The 20348-nt window shown below is 33.7% G+C and overlaps 1 protein-coding gene across 1 annotated transcript; it reads right to left on the bottom strand.

Annotated features, from left to right (window-relative positions):
* Positions 1-257: 257 nt before the first annotated feature.
* LOC115711590 (protein PSK SIMULATOR 1) lies at positions 258-4425 on the bottom strand. Its single transcript, XM_030639954.2, has 4 exons — positions 3957-4425; positions 3492-3565; positions 1557-3319; positions 258-1213 (listed from the first exon to the last, which is right to left on the bottom strand). Exon 3 carries the CDS (start codon positions 3266-3268, stop codon positions 1607-1609), a length of 1662 nt encoding a protein of 553 aa, XP_030495814.2. The 5' UTR covers positions 3269-3319; positions 3492-3565; positions 3957-4425; the 3' UTR covers positions 258-1213; positions 1557-1606.
* Positions 4426-20348: the final 15923 nt, after the last annotated feature.

Genomic DNA, 20348 nt, shown 5'->3' with positions numbered 1-20348 from the left:
GGTTATATATTACCAATTTTAATAACTTTGCATTTAGGGGAAAATTTTTTGGGTAATGTAAATATAGGAATTCAAATTTCTCTTTGAATATTATGTTCTGGTATTTGATTTTTTTTTTCCTTTTTTAATTGATTTCACTTCACAGACAACTCATGACCATGGGAATTAAATATTCAACACTTGTAAAAAAGATAGTTGGTCAGTACTAGCTGGTGGTGGTTGAAATGTTGTTCTACTTATATCGAACATTCAAAGTTATGCAGAATTAATAGATAGAGTCCATCATGCCAATTAGTTGAATAACATAATGCATTTTCATAGCAATTTAATAATCAGAATCATAAAAAAGAGTCACCCACCACCATAAAAACTACAAAGCAAAAAATCTTGACTAGTAGAAATGCAATGGTATAACTAGGAGTTTCCTTTAATCACTCGTGGTTTAGCACACTGAAAAAATCAGTTCTGAGAAGTTACTCTTTACTTGTCAGTACTAATACAAAACCAAGGCATGCAGAATAGTCATGACTAATTCATAAACTACAGTTAAATGGACACTAACCAAGCTATTATGTGAGACCCCAAATAGAAGATTAAGCTAAAACCCAAGCTTAGTTGTGTTAACTTCAAGCAAATGGTTGAAGAGAGTGAGACTGAAAATCTTCCTCTCAAGCTAACCAAGGTAACACATAGGCTTGTCTTTGTGAATGCTTGGGCAAGTTGAAGGGAGTTAGATGTAGATGATCTTACACTCAAAAGATGTTATATAAATGGAAGCATTATAGCTGATTCTGACCATATATGTGTGTGGATAATGTGTTCAGGTACAGCACTAGCTTTGTCCACTGCTAGAGCTTGTTTTAGGGGGCATTGCCTCACCCCAGTTGATTGGAAACCAATGATTTTGCATGTTGAACAATCCTTCGTCCTTCACACGTAGAGGATCTTAGTGATGGTCATTATAAAGGGCAAAGGCTAATCCTCTTTGGAGTTAAGCAAAGAATGTCCTCAGGTGCCTCACTAGCTTCGACTACTTCATCAATATGACAAGGTAACTTGATGGTAAAGTTTTCTGGAAAACTGTTGCTATGAAGAGAAGATTGGAGTTGGAGATAATATCTTCAAAGCAGCTAGTAAACAAAATATGCCCAACTAGCTCGAATTCGTGTATTTCCTTTTGGAACACTTTCAGCTATAAATCATTTTTGAAAGCCTGTAATGTAACACACTTATATCAGTTTTCTTTGTGAGAAGATCTCCAAAAATAAAAAAAACAAAGAGAGCCAAGGCAAAAGAAAAATTTACAAATGGATAAAAAAGGCATAATTGTCAAAGTCAAAGATCCGGAGGATTAAAGTGTGTATTGTTGTTCAGAGTGAAAGCAATGTTTGTATTAAAAGAATTTATAAATGCTATTTGTTGCAAACCCAACCCACCCATCACCCAGCGCCCCCAACCCCACCAATAAAGAAAATATAATAATAATAATAAATTTAAGAACAGACTTCTTAAAATAAATTTTTGAAATAACTTCAAGGACTCGACTTGATAATTACCCTTCTCATTTCGGAAATTTGATCATGATGAGGCCATTTTGGAAATTTGATCATGATGAGGCCTGTTCCCTGATGATCTCCTTGCGAGGCAGCTTACCAGCAGAATGCAAAATGGCTCTCTCATTAAGTCCGCTGATCCTAGACATATAATTCAAACCGATCAGAAGCTCTGTGATTGCAGCTTCTGTCTTTGCACAATTAGCATGGTAAAGGGTCAACACAAGAAGCACATTTGTTTTTGCAACCTCATGCTGCTTCTCAATATTTCTCTCAGAATGCCACCTTATCATGTTATGAGCAAGTGGAGCTAACCACTCCAATATCTGTATAAGTGCCATATTCCATTCTGCTGCAAGGGCAGGACTGTAGACAGATGAACCCATTGTTTTGGCAAACAACTTAATCTTAGCCCTCAAAGAAGCTCTTACTGTTGTCGGCAACATATTGTACAGGTCATCTCTTGCGTCGGCACTGATCAAATGAGGTGCCGAAACTAGTTTCTCTATCAAAATGATAACATTTGCATAGTGAAGAGCCAAAGCAGCCTCCCCAAGAGTTGAAGCACGGAGGTTCAACAATTTACTCTTGGAATTGAACATGGCTAATTTCAAATAAACGTTGTTACTTGAAGAGAGAGGTACCTTACTTTTAGTATTGTTAACAGTTTTCGTATAAGTAGGGCTCAGCCTCATCGAACCACCAACTGGAGGCCTACAATTTTCAACTACAGGAGAATAAACTCTTCCAACCATGCAGCCACTAAAAGATCCTCGATGCCTCCTAGATTTTGAATTGTGAATCTTTATATGTTGTGTCAACGACTGATGAGGATCTTGTTGCAACAAGTCATTCAGGCTGTTCTTGCCCACACTTGCCCCTTGCTTTGCAAAGGACCCCACAGGAGGTCCTGAAGAAAAGTCACAAACATTAGTCTCAGATGGATGAACAGAAGAATGCAAATGAGCTGAAAAGGAATGGGCTCGAAGAAAATCAGAATTTCTAGGTTCGCAGTTGTTTTTCCCTTCTGCAGAAGCCATTTCAATGACTCCAAAGACAAGTTTGAGCCTCTCTAGAATTGTAAAGAGAGATCTTGCCAAAAGCCTAACAATGTAATCATAAGTTCTCACAGATGGAGACAACCCTCGTAAATTTTTGACTTCTTGACGCTGCCACATCACTTTCTGCTGCTGCTCGAGCAATTTCACCCGATCTAACTGAGAATTTTTCTGCATTCTCCGCAGTGTTTGTTCAAGCTCCACCAAAACATCTTGCTCTTGGGATAATTGCATAGTAACAGCAACAAACTTTTCCATTTTCTTCACTTTCTTCTCCATTTTCTTCCATCGATACACCAAACCAAACCATTGAAAGTAAGTTTGAAGAGGGTCCTTAAAGAACTGTTCAAGACGGTGATATAAAGGGTCTTTGCATCTCCAACTAAGCCTCACCACTGACTTCGAAAGACACCCAAAATTCTCAATTATCTCCTCCAGTGCTAGTTCAATGAGGTAATTATCATCCTCGGATACAAGCGTTTTTACCCCAACTGAATCTTCAATTTGTTCTCTCAACCTTTGAATCTCTTTATCACTTAAACAATGCCATAAATTAACCACCTTTGACATCAAGCCAACAACTTCACACCCCAAAATTCCAATCACTAGCTCAGGATTCTCCGCAGAACTCTTCCATGGAAACCTCAAACCCACCATTTTTCTGGCCTAGGCTAGTGTATACACTACAGTGGCCAACAAATATATATCCTACATCATTTTAACGAACATAACAGAAATCAGACTCTTAGCTCAACCATAATGCCAAAACATCAACATGTATAGTATATATGCATACACATATTTTTCCAATTTTCATCCAAATCCAATAATAAATTAACAGGTATTTCCATAATGAAAACTATAAGTAATAGTAACTTACCCAAAATCTAGCTGAATCTCCAGACTTGGACACGTACAGAAATGATAACACGAAGTTATCCAAATATAACTTCACTGAAGCAAAAAGAAACAACATAAGACCTTAGAAAATCATCAACTCCAACAAAACCAGACTCATGATTGAGCTTAAGTTGACTAGAGAATAAAGTTGAAATTTTCTGTCCATTTCTGAACAGTTCTCTCATGTAAACTTAAAAAGGAAACAAGAACAATTACCCACCAAAAAGTTTCGTAAAAAAAAAAAAGAAAAAGAAAAAGCGTTAGCATTAAAAGCTCGAGAATCTTTAACTCGAACTAACTCAAATGGGAAATTGAGCTTAAGTTGACTAACGAATTAATATACCCTTCTCTATACATTTTTCTCAGGAACCAGACAATAAACGAAAAACCCATTAAAGGGTTTCATATAAAAAACACAGATTCAGAAACAAGAGGGAAAAAGTACCAATTTTGAGCGGAGCTTGGATTCAAACCACGACACTATTAGAAGAAGAATAAATTACAGAGCGCCTTCTTCAATCTGAAGCCGTACCCAAGACATTGAGCTCCGGCAGAAGAAGAAGAACGAGGAGGTGAGCTATGGACTGAAAATCAATGAACGACATTACCCGCGTGAAATAGCTGAGACAGAAATGAAAAACGACAAGGTGAAGACAGAGCCATGAACCGGTCAAACCAAAGACAAAATACGTATATTTTCGAGTTTATGCTTTTTTTCACTTTCGTATATAACGGCTGTTAATTTAGATATAATAATTCAATATATTCATATCACAAGAACGTGTCTAAACTAAACTCGTTTGTATTGTGTTGTGTTGTGGATAAAATAAATTCTTTTTGATATTGCCAAGGCAAATAATGAGCTCTTGATTTTGACTTGGAGTTGGTAAAAATTGCCTTGGATGAAAAATACACATTCGGAACTTGAACTTTCACAAAGGAATAAATAAGATGGAATGTCAAGCCAAGCAAGTGCTAGTAGTAGTAATGGGACTTTTTTTGTCTTGTCTATACCTTGTGTTTTACATTTTAGTGATGGGACCATGTGCTTGTCACGTGAGACAAATTAATGTACAACTGTCTTCATCCCCCAAAGACAAGTAGAGTTATTAAAATTTATAGTGAGTGAGAGATAGTTGGTTGCAAACAATGAATTGGGTTTGACAAAATTGATCGAGTTTTTACATGTGGCTTTTGGGTATGGTTTAAGGGTTTTATTTTATTTTATTTTATATATTTAATGGAGATACCAAACCAAAGTAAATAACTGTGATAAATGGGATTTTTAGTTGGATATGCTGTTATTGCACATTAGCAATCTTTAATAATATTAGGACTTGTTTGGTATACGATAATTTATTGTATTGTATTGTATTAGTATTATTTAATACAATACTATGTTTGATATTGACTTGTACTAATAGGTTACGTAAAATTATAAATTATTTACAATAAACTCGGCTCCAATCTCGACCACAACCTAAACTCGGACTCGGATCTAGACCCAGAATTAGACCCCAAACCTGAACCGGGACTTGGATCCTAGACCCGGACCCAAACCCGAACCTAGACCCGGACCCTAGACCTAGACTCGGATCCCGGACCTAGACCCAAACCCAAACCCTAGACTTGGACCCTGGATCCGGTCCAGGTTCAGGTTCGTGATCCGGGTTTGGGTTCGGGTTCGGGATCTGGGGTTTAGTTCCCGGTTCAAGTTCGGGGTCCGTGATTCGGGTTTAGGTTTGGGTCCAAGTTTGGGGTCTGGGTTTGGGTTCGACTTTGGTGTCCGGGTCGAGGGTTCGTGACTCGAGGCCGGGTCCAAGGTCTGGATTCGAGTTTGGGTTCGTGTCTGAGGTCCGTGTCTAGGGTTTGGGTTTAGGTCTGGGATTCGGGTTCGGGTCCGGGGTTCGAGTCGGGGTTAGGGTCAAGGTCGGGGTCTGGGGTCTAGGTTCGGGGTTCAAGTTGGGGTCAGGGTCGAGGTCCAGGGTTTGAGTTCGGGTCCGGAGTCCGGGTCGGGGTCCAGGATCCAGGGTCCGAGTGTGGGTTCAGGTACGGGTTTGGGGACCGGTCTGAGGTTTGGGTCTGAGTCCGGGTTTAGGATTTGGGTCTAGGTCTAGGGTTTAGGTCCAGTGTCTGGGGCTGGGGTTGGGTTTGGGGTTGACTCCTAAAACATTTGTAAATATTATAATACAAACTAATACGGGTCATTTATTATGTATTATATAATACGAATCACATTGTATTAAAATTTATAGTCGTAATAATTAATACAATATAATATTTTATCGAATAATTTGCGGCAAAACCCCCCCAACTATTAATTTACTTGCAAAAAACCATCCAACCTCATATTTTGGTGGGAAAACCATCCAAAGTACTGTTCCGTTTACATTTTTAAGGTGCCGTCTGTCCAGCCTCGTTAAGTCTTAATTTTGCCCACGTGGCAATGACAAGTCACTAAAAAATTATCCTATGTGGCCATATTTTACAAAAATAAAAATAAAACTTTAAGAGTAATTTGTGGCAAAACTCACCCAACTATCAATTTACTTGCAAAAAATCATCCAAAAAACTTTAAGGTTGGATTTTTTTGGCAAGTAAATTGATAGTTGGGGGAGTTTTGCCGCAAATTATGTTAGACTTTTATTTGGGCTTACATTAACTTTTATTGATAGTTGGGGGAGTTTTGCCGCAAATTATGACACACATAGCCAAATCGGGCTCTTTTTTTGTTCTTAGTTTTCGGATTGAACACAATCCGATCGACACCCTTATCATCTTTAATACCCGAAATTAATACCATAGATTGATGAGAAATCGTGTCCCGAACAAAACCCATCAAAAATCGCAAGTTTTTATCGCGTTTTTTGGCCGGAAAACTGGACAGACCCGACTGGAACCGACCGGGTCGCGTGACCCGCATCCGACCCGCTGGAGGTTGAACAAGACCGTCCCAGCAGCAACGCCCACTCGCGCAGGAGGCGCGTGGGGGCGCGTGAGGCCTCCTGGAGTGTCGTTTTTCGACGTTTTTTTTTCCATCGTGCTTAAAATTAAATTTCGGATTTTTCTATGATTTTTAATTAATTTTTTGACTCCGTTTGATAATTATTATTATTTTTATGATAATTATGTAGTTAAAAAATTATTAAAAATATTTTTTGATAATTTTTCGAAATCTGTCGATCATAGAAAATTTTTTGGGTTTCTTCTCGTTACATAGGACATAGTCACTCTCTTATTTGATTTATCTTGACTATGTAATCTCCACCAATATTCTTTCTTTCACATTTTTCCATTATTTGTTGTTCTAAATTTTAAAACTTGATTGTTTGATGTAAAAATAATGTGTTATGGTGGACACTTTATTTTTTTTATTATCAATCTATTACAAGCAATTTATATATAACTTTTTGGAAATTTGGTTGAAAATTATTAAATTTTTAATGATTATTTTATTACCAAATTTCATATGTTATAGAAAATATTTATTTTGGTTGGCTATATGTGTAATTACTTGCCCAAAGGTAGTAGTTATACATATTAGTTCACATTCCATGAAGTGAGTTAATATTAAATGTGTATATTTTAATTATTTGCCCAAAGGTAATAATTTAAATATATATATTTATTATTATTTTTTTTTTGATTGAATTAATATATATTATTTAAGAAATTTATTTGCCCAAAGGTAATAAATTCTTAATTGATATGTATTTTTTTCTTTATTGTTAACTTCATGAAGGTAGATCATGTGTGTGTTATATTCTCACCCCAAAGGGGAGTTTATAATGACCAGTTGACTCTACAATATTTTCTAATTGCTTGGCTCATATGGCTTGATCAAGTTTTAATTTTTGGATTTTTTTTGGTCTCCTTTCTGCGAACAACAATAACGTTTTCATCTGAATTCTGAATGCTTCAACTTTAAGACATGGAAGCGAAATGTGAAAATTGCTTTAGGCATAATAAATTTGGACTTATGCTTTCGAGAAGAAAAATCTGCTGATCTTATTCTAATATCAGAATTGTTGCCAAAAAAAAAAAATTCTTCATGCACATTGGAAAAATTCAAATCATCTTAGTCTCATTGCTATGAAAGTTCAATTCCATAACATTCTTTTGATGGTTTGCCAGACACCTCAAATACTAATGAGTTTTTCAAAGTAGTAGAAAAACTATTTCACACTAGTGAAATCGCTAAAGTTGGACATCTTATGGATGAAATGACAACCATTAAGTATGAAAAATCAAAGGAGTGCGAGGTTTTATTCTAAAAATTATTCATGTTCAGTCCGAGTTGAAAGAACACAATATTCCTCTTCCCGGCTTTTACACCTTTTTTTTTTAAGTTCTTCATGAACTCGCTACCTCTTTTAGCTTTATCAAGACTGCCTAAACACTTATAATAAAGCATGGAGTGTTAGTGACCTTATTTCTCAGTGTGTAACTGAAACACGCAAGCAAGATAACAAATTGAAAAGAATGAGTCTTCTCACTTTGTTTCTCACCTCAAGCCTAACAAAGGATAAAGAAAATATGAAAAGAAACAACCACAACCAGGGGCTAATAGATCTCAGAAAGCCAAGTGAGAGGGAGTCAATGCTTACAGTGGACACTTATATAGGAGTTGACGTTCTTTATGTTGGCACATTAATTCTTGAATTACCGTTTAGTGTTCAGATTGTTTTGAACAGTACTTTATTGATTCCTACTTTTAAAGTAATTCAGTTTCGCTTCCGCTTTTAGTTAAACAATGATTTTCTTTTCGTTTTCCCAATTATAGTGTTGACATTATGTTTGACTCTGAATAATTGGAAACTGTTTTTACTCTGATATTCTTTTCAAATTATAATTGACTTCCTTAGCTTCCTTTTTCAATGTTGTGAATATTATGGATAAGAAATCTTATATTAAGATAACATCCTTATTATTCTGGCACGATAAATCGGGTCATATTTCTAAAGAGAGAATTGATCGATTACTTCTAGCTAAAATTCTTTCTCCTGTTGATGTTTCTGGTTGTGATACTTGTGCTGATTGTACTTGTGAAAAATTGACTAAAATAAGAAAGCAGACTGCTATCTATAGTCACTCATTATAAGAGATTATCCACACTGACATTAGTGGACCTTATTCCACCACGTTGTGCAGAAACAAGTATTTATCACTTTTATCAATGATTTTTCTCGTTATGGATTCACCTATTTAATTAAAGAAAAATCTAACGCCTTTGATAAATTCAAAATTTTTCGAAATGAGGTTGAGAAACAATTAGGAAGAGTCATCAAAGTTGTTCATTCTGATTGTGGAGGAGAATATCATGGTCGTTATACAGAATCTGGACAACACATGGGGCCTTTTGCAGAGTACTTACAAGAAAATGGTATAGTTGTTCAATACACTATGCCTGGTTCCACTGAGCAAAATAGCATTGCTGAAAGGAGAAATCGCACTCTCATGGATATGGTGAGAAGCATGATGAGTGGAACAAATCTTCCAGAGTTTTTATGGGGTGAAGCACTTATGACTGCAACTTATATTTTAAATCATGTTCCCAGTAAATCTGTTTCCAAAATCCTTTTGAGTTGTGGATTGAGAGAAAGCCTAGTCTAAATCATCTTCGTGTATGGGGTTGTCCAGCTGAAGTAAAGATTTATGATCCTAATTTGAAAAAGTTAGATCCGAGAACAAATCTTTGTTATTTCATTGGTTATCCAATGCACTCAAAAGGCTATCGCTTTTCCTGTCCTACTCGTGGTACGCGAATTGTTGAATTTCAAACTGCTAAATTTTGATGTTGTTGAAAATATTACTTCACCATCTCTTGAAATGGGGTAGTCATCTAAAGGAATTTTTATTCCTATGTCTTTTTCAAGAGATGATAATAATAGCAGTCTTATTCTTACTCTAGTTGATATCACTCCCATTACTGATGAATATATTGCTCCTAATATCTAAGATGACGAGGGTCCTATTATTGATGAGGAACCTATTATTGAAGAAGATTTTGTTGTTGATGAGGGTCTTGTTATCAGAGAAATCTAATTGTGGAATATGTCATTCAAAATGACGGTCAATAAATAGAGGTTATTCCAGAAGTACCTCCTATATGGAGATCTCAAAGACAAAAGATGTCAATAAGGTGTGATGATAATTTTATTTACCTTGGAGAAGGTGAATGTGATCTTGGTCATTTTGTGGAACCTCTTACTTTTAGTGAAGCACTTAATAGTCCACATTCTTCAAAATAGATAGAAGCTACGGATGATGAGATCGACTCCATGAAGAAAAATGGTGTATGGGAGCTAGTTTTATTACCTGATGGTTTTAAACCAATAGGTTGTAAGTGGATTTTAAAGGCTAAAAGGGATAAAAAGGGACAGATTGAAAGGTTTAAAGCGTGTTTAGTGGCTAGAGGCTTTACTCAAAGAGAAGGTATTGATTACACTAAAACTTTCTCACCTGTTTCCACTAAAGATTCATTCATAATTATTATGGATTTAGTTGTGCACTCTGATTCAGAGTTACATCAAATGATTGTTAAAACTGTTGTTCTGAATGGAGAATTGAGTGAGCAAGTCTATATGTCTCAACCTGAAGGCTTCGAGGAAAATAGAAATGACAATTTAGTTTGCAAATTGAAATGATCTATTTATTGTCTCAAACAGGCATCTCACCAGTGGTACTTGAAGTTTGATAAGGTTGTGACACTGTTGGGTTTCATCGAGAACAAGTTTGACTAGTGTATTTATATGAAGATCAGTGGGAGTTATCATATTTTTTCTTGTTCTTTATGTAGACGATATTTTACTTGCCAGCAGTGATTTGTCATTATTACTAAATGAGACCAAAAATTTTCTGTCTTCCAATTTTAATATGAAAAGATCTTGGAGAGGCATCCTATGTTTTGGGGATTGAGATCCATCGTGACAAGAATCGAAAAGTTCTTGGCTTATCTCAAGAAGCTTACATTAATCGTGTGCTCAAAAGGTTCAACATGGATTTGTGTAAAGCTGGTTCTGTTCCTATTCTGAAAGGGGACAAGTTCACTAAGCAACAATGTCCTAAGAACGACTTAAAAAAAAAAAAAGAGAAGCAATGAAGAATATCCCATATGCAAGTGCAGTAGGGAGTTTGATGTATGCTTAGGTTTGCACTAGACCTGATATTGCTTTCATGGTCGATGTTCTTAGGAGATATTTATCTGATCCTGGCCATGATCATTGGGTTGCAGCCAATAAAGTTTTTGAGATATTTGCATAGAACGAAGAGTTTTATGCTTGTGTATAAGCATGTCAACAATCTTTAAGTTGTTGGTTATTCAGATTCAGATTTTGGTGGTTATGTAGATGATTTAAAGTCAACTTCTGGCTATATTTTCACTTTTGTTGGTGCTGCTATTTCTTGAAAAAGTGTTAAATAGACTTTAATCGTATCATCTACTATGTATGTTAAATTTGTTGCATGTTATGGGGCATCTTTGCAAGCTTTATGGTTAAAGAATTTGATTTTAGAGATACGACTAGTTGATCCTATTTCCTCTCCTATACTAATCTATTGTGATAATAATATTGTTGTTTTCTTTTCAAAGAATAATGAGATTAGTAGTGCTTCTAAACATATGGAAATAAAGTATCTCACTATAAGAGACTTGGTCAAGAAAGGAGACATTGTGATAGAATATTGAAAGACCAAGTTGATGTTTGCAGATCCTCTAACCAAAGGATTAAGTGCCATATTGTTTGATAAACATGTTTTTGATATAGGCATTTTATAATCTTTTGTTCCTTTGGGTTAGTGGGAGTTTCTTGCTTTATCTTTTGAGATTACATTTATATATGATTTACTTGTTGATGTTATGAACTACTTTGTGGGCCAATATACTTTTTTTGATTATTGGATGTTTATGCTTTCAGTTAGGCTTTGTTATATTCTCGAGAATAATTGAATTGAAAGCATGTAGTTCATATCTTGTTGTGATCATTGTATTTTAAGTATATTTACTAAAAGACAATGATATTTTGTTGGCTTAATGTTTTAAGCAAGTTTAGTGACACTTACTTATTTATTAAGTAGTGTATGTTTAATTTCACTGGCTTATTTATTAAGCATCACGGTATCAGTGAAATTGAGGACTGATAAGGATATTATGTTATTTTAAATTGATCACATGTTGAACATAATTCCTTACCACACTACTAGACTTATTGACCATGTCGATTTAATACTTTGGTATTTGTGATTATGAATGTCTTTTGTTGAGTTAAAAACAATATGACTGTCATAGTTCATTATCAAAGGTTAAATTGGACCGGTATGTTGAGATGCTATCAGAGAACTATCATTTTTTAAAGTGGCCACAAATGTTTTCTTGTTGTTCAACCCATGAGTCGTTTTCAAACAAAATTATTTTGATATATAATATATAGGTATTAAAATCAATGTAGCCCAAGTGGGAGAATGTTAGACTTTTATTTGGGCTTACATTAACTTTTATTGGTTTTATTAAAACTTGGGTTGATTGGATAGTTCTTTGCTGTGTTAGCCCATGTTGTTGGTGATCAATTGTTAATGGGCTTAGCATCTGTGAGTGAAGTCTAGGTGAAGCAGAAGTGTGGGCTTTTCTAGTTGACTGAAGCCTTTGATGAGCAGGCCCAGCCCAACTAGGGTTTTGTAGCTAAGTCCCCTCCCTAACTCTATAAATACATATTGTCTCATCACAATTGTATACCTTTTGATAATCAGATAAATAAACTGCTTCTGATTTAGAGATCTAGGGAGGAAGACTTAGTTGATAGTATTGCACTATCAAATTGGAGTAACTGCTGTGGATCAAACTGAGATAATTGCTATGGATCAATCAGGTACACATACCTAATTATTATATCTTATTATTGTGTTCTATGTTATATACAAATAGATCTTGGGTTTATTATTAATTTATCTAACAAATTACTCTTAAATTTTTTGTTTTTATTTTAATTTTTATTTTGTAAAATATGGCCACGTAGGATAATTTTTTAGTGACCTGTTATTGCCACGTGGGCAAAATTAAGACTTAACGAGGCTGAATAGACGACACCTTAAAAATGTAAACGAAACAGCACTTTGGAGGGTTTTCCCACCAAAATATGAGATTGGATGGCTTTTTGCAAGTAAATTGATAGTTGAGGGGGTTTCGCCGCAAATTACTCTATTTTATCCAAACATAGTATTATTTGCTATTAAATACAATACGACTCTTATACGGTCTACCAAACGAGCTCTTAAAAATTGTCATATTATTAAATTAGGAAACACGGTATTGCCCAATTTTTATAATTTTATATATAATATATATTTGGGAAATCACCATATATTCGTACTTTTAACTTTTTTTTTTAGTTTTACGATATATTTTTTTTTTTTGCTTTTTTTATTTCATATTTGAAATTTTAAGTTGTATTATTCATGTTTACCGTTTCTCTTTCTTTTTTTTTTTCAAAAGTTTCTTCTTCCTCACTCACCAAAATTAGAAACATTTGAGAAGTTTTTTTCTCTCACAATCTCATCCTCCTCCTTCCCAAACAACAAAATCCATTAACATTCCCACACACTCACCCAACTCTCATTTTCATATTCAGTTAAGTTGAGGTAGATGCTCATCTAAGTCAAACATAGTCATTAAAATTGTTCTTTTTTTCTTCCTCTTATGCTCTTTTAATTTGCTTCTGTTGTTAAGGTAATCTCTCCCCCACTTTCTCTCTGTTTTCTATCAAATAGAGTTGGAATACCACGTGTTTGATGAAATATCTATGTGCATGTTTTAGATTATTTTTGCTTTGTTTTAGAAGAATTAGTTTTTAACTCTTATTTGCATTATCTCTAGTAGTTGAATACTATATGTGTAGTTTGATTGAGTTTTATCTTTTCAATCTTAATTTTAGTATTCAATAGTAAATTTTTTGAAATAATAACTAATGAGCATAACTTCTATTTGAATTTTACAGAAAAAACTACAATCACAATCTAAATAGCAACTCAAATCGCAACCTCAAATATCCATTGATTCCTCAAAATCGAAACCCAAGTTGCAACTCTAAATCAAAATTGAACTGTGTCACAATTTGAGCCACGCCCCAATCACTAAGCATTCTCAATGATGCCACTGCGATTGGCATTGAGTCTTCGTTGCTGGAACTTTATGTCAATAGTATCCTAACCCACTTTGTCTTTAGATCTCTCTTCTGATTTTGATATCATTTGCATAATATATTTCACTATTATCAAATACTCACTAATTAAGGTTTTGATTTTTTTTTTAATATAAGCTTTGAGTTTGTAGTTTCAATTTATTATCTTCCAAATTTATATTTGTATATTGCTGTTGTTCTTTAATTAAAATATTAGGCAAGAATGAAAGATTTCAACATATGGCTACATGTACTCTTTCTCTTGCTTAGTTTGTTTAATTAAGATGGTAATAATTTGTAAAATTATTTATGGATAACTTGTGCAATGTTGTCCTGATTTATAAGGTTTTTTTTTTGTCTTCCTTGTGATGCAGTATAAATTTATTCTTTTTTTTTTTTAAAGAAAGTATAAATTTATTCAATTTATGTATTTTATACTTCACTTGGTACTTCTTATGAATTTTAATGTGTTAAATGTTCTTTGTAAAATGGCAATTGCCTGATTTAGAAATTCATAAACCAAAACATAAAAACTCATTAATCCATTTTTTAAGTGTAATCACCAAGAAATGATAAATAAATATGCATGATGATTATAACATCAATAAAAAAAAATTGTTCAATCAAACATAAAATTAATATTTATGACTTCCTTTATATGTATATATATATTGTTAGTGTTGGAAGTTGTTTTATCATGATCTAGATTTACTAACATATATGTTTGATTATATTCTATAATCTAACATCTTAAACATGAATTTCCTAAAATAATGAAATAAACACATATAAAGTTCTAGAAAACCTTTCATTGGTGGCAGCGGAATATTATGACTCCTTTCGTTCAGATCTCTAACTCTTGTTCCTTTTGATCGTAGAGTAATAACAAGATCTGAACCTAGATCTCCTTCAGGTGTTGGAATTCTTCAATCTTCCACACTATGATTGAGTAGTGACTTGATATGAGTGGGCAAGGTACTCCTCAATATAGGGACTTCAAAATTTAGAGAGAGAAGAGAGAGAGAATTTGAATATATGAGAGAGCTCTTTATTTTTAGTTGTCTGACAGAATAGTCTGGGGAGCTTATGAAAATAAGAGCCTATAATTATCTATTTATAGGATTCGTTCTAGGATTAGGGTTTACATTATATGGAATTAGAAAAGATAGATAATGGCTAAAAACTCCTTAAGTGGTCGGTCTTGTAATGGGCCCTACTGTTGGAACTTATTTTACCAAGATCTAGATTTACTAATATGTATGTTTGATTATATTCTATAATCTAACACCCTAAACATGAATTTTCTAAAACAATAAAATAACCACATATAAAGTTTAAGAAAATCTTACATTGGTAGTAGCAAAATATTATGGCTCATTCTGTTCAGATCTCTAAACCTTGTTCCTTTCTGTCACAGAGTAATAACAAGATCTGAACTTGGATCTCCTTCAAGTGTTAGAATTCTTCACCATCTTCTACACTATGATTGAGTACTGACTTGATATGAGTAGGCATGCGCTCTATCACTATAGATTCAAAATTAATGAAGAGAAGAATGAAGGAATTTCGAATTCTATATAAGAGAGGCTCTCAATTTCTCAATTGTCTGACAAAGATAGAAAACTAAGTTATTAAGTTATGACAATGAGAGTCATCTTATTCCTTATATAAGATTTTATCTAGGGTTAGGATTTAAATTATATGGAATAAAAAAGATTAGATAATGGCTAAATAATCCTTAAGTGGCCAATCTCACTAGTGGACCCTACTAGTTTCAATTTTTTCATTTTATTTAACAATTTATCTTTTCTTTTACTAATGTCATATTTTAATTTCAATTTTATAAATGTCAAATCTATTTATTTAATAATTATAATTAATTATCAAATAAAATTTTTATTTAACTTATTTATTAATTAGACCTTACAAAGTTTCTTAATTAACAAATAAACTCTAAAACCTCTTTTTTTCACAATTAAGTCACTGCTTAGTGAAAATTCATAAATAGGACATGTCTAATTTAGAATTCCAATTGATTAATTAAAATCAATTAACTGAGTCTACAAGTCAATATTATCTCAACTAGTGTGGGGACCATAGTCCTATATAATCAAGCTTCCAATAAGTAGTTCTATAATTCACCAAGTAAATTCTCTATCTTATTAATTCCTCCTTACTCCACTATATATTTAGAATTGCACTCATGATTATATAGAACGCTCTATATGTTCCAAATATAGATATGTTATTAATTATCCATTATTTCAATCCAAATAATCAATGATCCTCTATAGATGATCTACATCGAGTAGGAACATATTTACCGTTCTACCCTTCAATGTATTTTATCCTTAAAACACTTAGCTCCTTGTAAATGATATTTCATTAAATAATTATTTAAATGAGTACTCCACCATTTAATCTCATTTAGCCAAGCTCGAAGGTTCTATTCATTTATAGAAGTTATAGATTCTATATCTATTATCAGCGCTCCCACTCAATTGTACTACCATGTTCCGAAGATGTAAGTATTGGAAAGATCTAATTGTTCAACTTAAACGAACAAGTCAAAAAATACAAATAATAAAATTGAACTAGAACCTAACCATCTCAAGATTAAGACCATTAATCTAAGATCAACTAAGTGATATTCACTTAGAAAGATATTACAGTAAGTTTAAGATATCTTTTCTATGTAAATATCAGTCCAATCTGATGTATAATAATGCATCCAATACAAGCTTACTTTACCAATGCCTTAGAAAAGACATACCACTATCCAAGTGTAAGTAAACCACATTGTTGATTATCATATCAGTGGAAATCCTGTATACTAGTAAATTGTGGGACAATATTTAATCACATAATCTTGATTACTTTTCATTGTGTAGACAACACAGTAATCATGAATAATAATGTGATAAGGATTTAAATAAATTTATAAATTAAACAAATGATCATGAAACAAACATGTTAACCAAGCAATATATTAAACAAGTAATAAAATAATTATGTTCCTTTATTGATAAATGAATATTCAAGATTACATTGAAGTAGAATTTTAGTTAGGGCACAAAACCCTACAAACTCCTACTTGCACTAACATAAAATAATCAGTACATTTCAATTAATCCTATATTCTCTCTGTGCTTTTCAAATACAGTCTCTGTCAAAGTCTTGGTGAATGGGTCGGCTAGGTTGTCTTCAATATTAACCTTTTCTACTAGCACGTCTCCTCTTGCCACATATTTTCTGATGATGTGGTACTTCCTCTTAATGTATTTACCCTCTTGTGGCTTTGAGGCTCTTTATTGTTGGCTATATCACCAGTGTTGTCACAAAGTAATACTAGTAGGTTTTCTATTCCTGGAACCACACCAAGCTCCGTGAAGAACTTTCTTAGCAAGACCAGTTCCTTAGCAGCCTCAATTCTAGCTATGTATTTGGCATCCATGGTAGAGTCAGACATTACAGATTGCTTGACACTTCTCCAAACAACTTGTCCACCCCCAAGAGTGAATACCATCCCATATGTAGACTTCCTGTCATCAAGACAAGCTTAGAAATCTGAATCGGTATAACCTAAGAGATTTAAAGCACCACCCTTGTAGACTAACACATAATCCCTTATCCTCTTTAAGTATTTCAGAATATGCTTAACTGTTGTCCAACATTCCTTTCCTAGGTTTGACTGATACCTACTCATAATTCCCACTGCATAGCAAATGTCTGGTCTAGTGCATAGCATATCATACATTGACTTCTAATTGTTGAAGCATAAAGAAATTTTCTCATATCTTCTATCACTTGAGGATCAGTGGGACACTGTTCCTTAGATAGCCGCAAACCATGTCTAGAAGTCATAACAACCCCTTTGGTACTGCTCATTGAGAAACTCTAGCACCTTATCAATGTAAGCTGCTTGCGAGAGAGCAAGTGATCTATTTTTCCAGTTTCTAATTATAATTTGAATTTCGAGAACATAATTAGCTTCACCCAAGTCTTTCATTTCGAATTAAGTGTCTAGCCATTCCTTTATGTCAGTCATTTTATTAATATTGTTTCCAATGATCAAAATATCATCAACATAAAGGACCAAGAATACTATCACTTGATTATCCTTAAGTTGGTAAACACAAGCTTCATCTTCATTTTGGTGAAAGTCGTAGGTTCTGATTATTTCATCAAACTTTTTGTTTCAAGAGCGAGAAGCTTGCTTAAGTCCATAAATGGACCTATTCAGCTTGTAAACTTTCTCTTCTTGTCTTGGAAGTTTATAACATTTTGGTTGTTTCATATAGATTATCTCGTCAAGAATTCTATTAAGGAAAGCTGTTTTGACATTCATTTTCCAAATTTCATAATAAAAAATGCTTGCTATGGAGAGATGTATTCTGATAGATTTGAGTATGGCAACTGGACTAAAACTATCCTCATAGTCCACACCTCCTCTTTGGGTATAACCCTTTGCTACAAGTCTAGCTTTAAAAGTTTCGACTTTTCCACCAACACCTCTTTTCTTCTTGTAGACCCATTTACATCTAAATGGATGATAATCATGTTGGAAATTATTTTACCAGGATCTTAGATCTACTCACAAGTATGTTTATTAACATCCTAAATAAGACCTTTCTAAAACGATAAATTAAACACATATAAAGTTTAAGAAACCTTACATTGGGTGCAGCGGAATAATATGACTCCTTCCGTTCAGATATCTAGCCCTTGATTCCTTTTTGTAGCAGAGCATTATCAATATCTGAACCTGGATCTCTTTCTCTGAATCCTTGATGCTGAATCTCCTTTGCTGATGATCTTTCTTCACGATCTTCCTCACTATGATTGAGGTATTGCTTGATGTGTGTGGGCACTACTCTAATCACTAAGGTAATTTCGAAATTCAAAGGAAGAGAAAGAAGAAGTGGCAGCTAAAGATAGGGAGAGAGAAAGCTCAGGTTTTCTGAATCAGAAGAAGTGTTTTTCCTGAAGCCTTCACTATCTATTTATAGCATTCCACTAGGGTTAGATTTGAATTATATGGCATTAAAATAATGAAAAAAATCAATTTAAAATACCTACAAAGGTGGCCGGCCATACACTTAGTGGATTGGGCCTTGTTTTTGCAATTTTGCAATTTTAACACCTTTTTGTATCTGATTTTCTCAAAAATGCCAATTTCCTAATTCAACCATTTAAATGCCAATTCTAACTATTTAATAACTATAAATAATTATTAAATAATATTTTCATTTATCATATTTATTAATTGAACCATACAAAGTATCATAATTAACAAATATGCCCCTATAAACTCTTTCTTTACAATTTCGCCCTTACTTAGTGAAAATTTCACAAATAGACATAGTCTAATTTGTGAATTATAATTGATTAATCAAAATCAATTACATGAGTCTTACAAGAAATATTATCTCAACTAGTGGGGGGACCATGGGTCTATATAACCGAGCTTCCAATAAGTAGATCAAGAATTTAGCACTAAAATTCACTAACTTATTAATTCTTCGTTGAATCCACGCATAGAACTTAGAATTGCACTCTCAGTATATAGAATGCTCTATATGTTCCACCATATAGATACATCATTAGTTATCCATTGTTATAATCCTAATGTGATCAATGATCCTCTATATGAATGATCTACACAGTAAAGGGATTAGATTACCGTAACACCCTACTATGTATTTTATCCTTAAAACACTTGACCCCGTATAAATGATATTTCAGCTTATGTGAAATGAGATCTCCACCATTTATTTTCGTTTGGTCAAGCTCGAAGGTGATCATCCTTTGCTTACTATTCGCCAGATAGAAGCTATAGATTCCATGTTTATGCTAGCACTCCCACTCAATTGCACTACCGTGTTCCCAAAATGTACGTATCACCCTGACCTAAAAGTAGGCTTAACTAACAATTCAAGGAACACGAATAGCCTTTCAAGATTGAGCCTAATCATAACAGGATTAAGATCATTTGATCTAGGATCAACTAGGCGATATTGACTTGAATAGATTTTACGATAAGTTTAATTAAATCTAAGTCAAAGTTCAATATCGGTCCCTTCCGATGCATACTCCATGCATCCAACCTGAGCTTTACTTTAACCAATGTTCTGGAAAGAACATAGTATTTCTCCAAATACAAGTAAACTCTTGTTGTAGATTATCATATCAGTAAAACCCTGTGTCTGATAAATCTAGGAAACTTTATTCACATAGTCATGTTTACTTTCCAATGTGTTGACGGCACAATAAACAGGATCAAGTTTGTGAAAAGGGTTTCGGATGAATCTATACATTATGTACATATAATCATGAAATAAATCATGTGAACCATGCAACATTAAATGTTATTTCTGATCTATATTAATAAGTAAATCTGATTATATTGAAATGAGTTTTATTTAGGGCATAAAACCCAACAAATCATCAGGTGTATCTACAAATTCCTAGACTTTGTTTTTCTTCATGGAATCTTTTTCTAAATCCATGTGCACTGACCATTGTTTCTATTCTGGACTCACCATTGCCTATTTATAGGTTAATGGATCGTCATCAATACCGTCACCAATAACCATATTAATTTTACCATCTAAGCCATAACGAGATGGTTTTGTAGACACCCTCCCACTACGGCGAGGAGTCGT

The sequence above is a fragment of the Cannabis sativa genome, chromosome 3, assembly GCF_029168945.1.
Source record: "Cannabis sativa cultivar Pink pepper isolate KNU-18-1 chromosome 3, ASM2916894v1, whole genome shotgun sequence".
Lineage (NCBI taxonomy): Eukaryota > Viridiplantae > Streptophyta > Magnoliopsida > Rosales > Cannabaceae > Cannabis > Cannabis sativa.
Note: the sequence above shows the minus strand (reverse complement) of the source record. Positions and strands in the feature narration are given on the sequence as shown.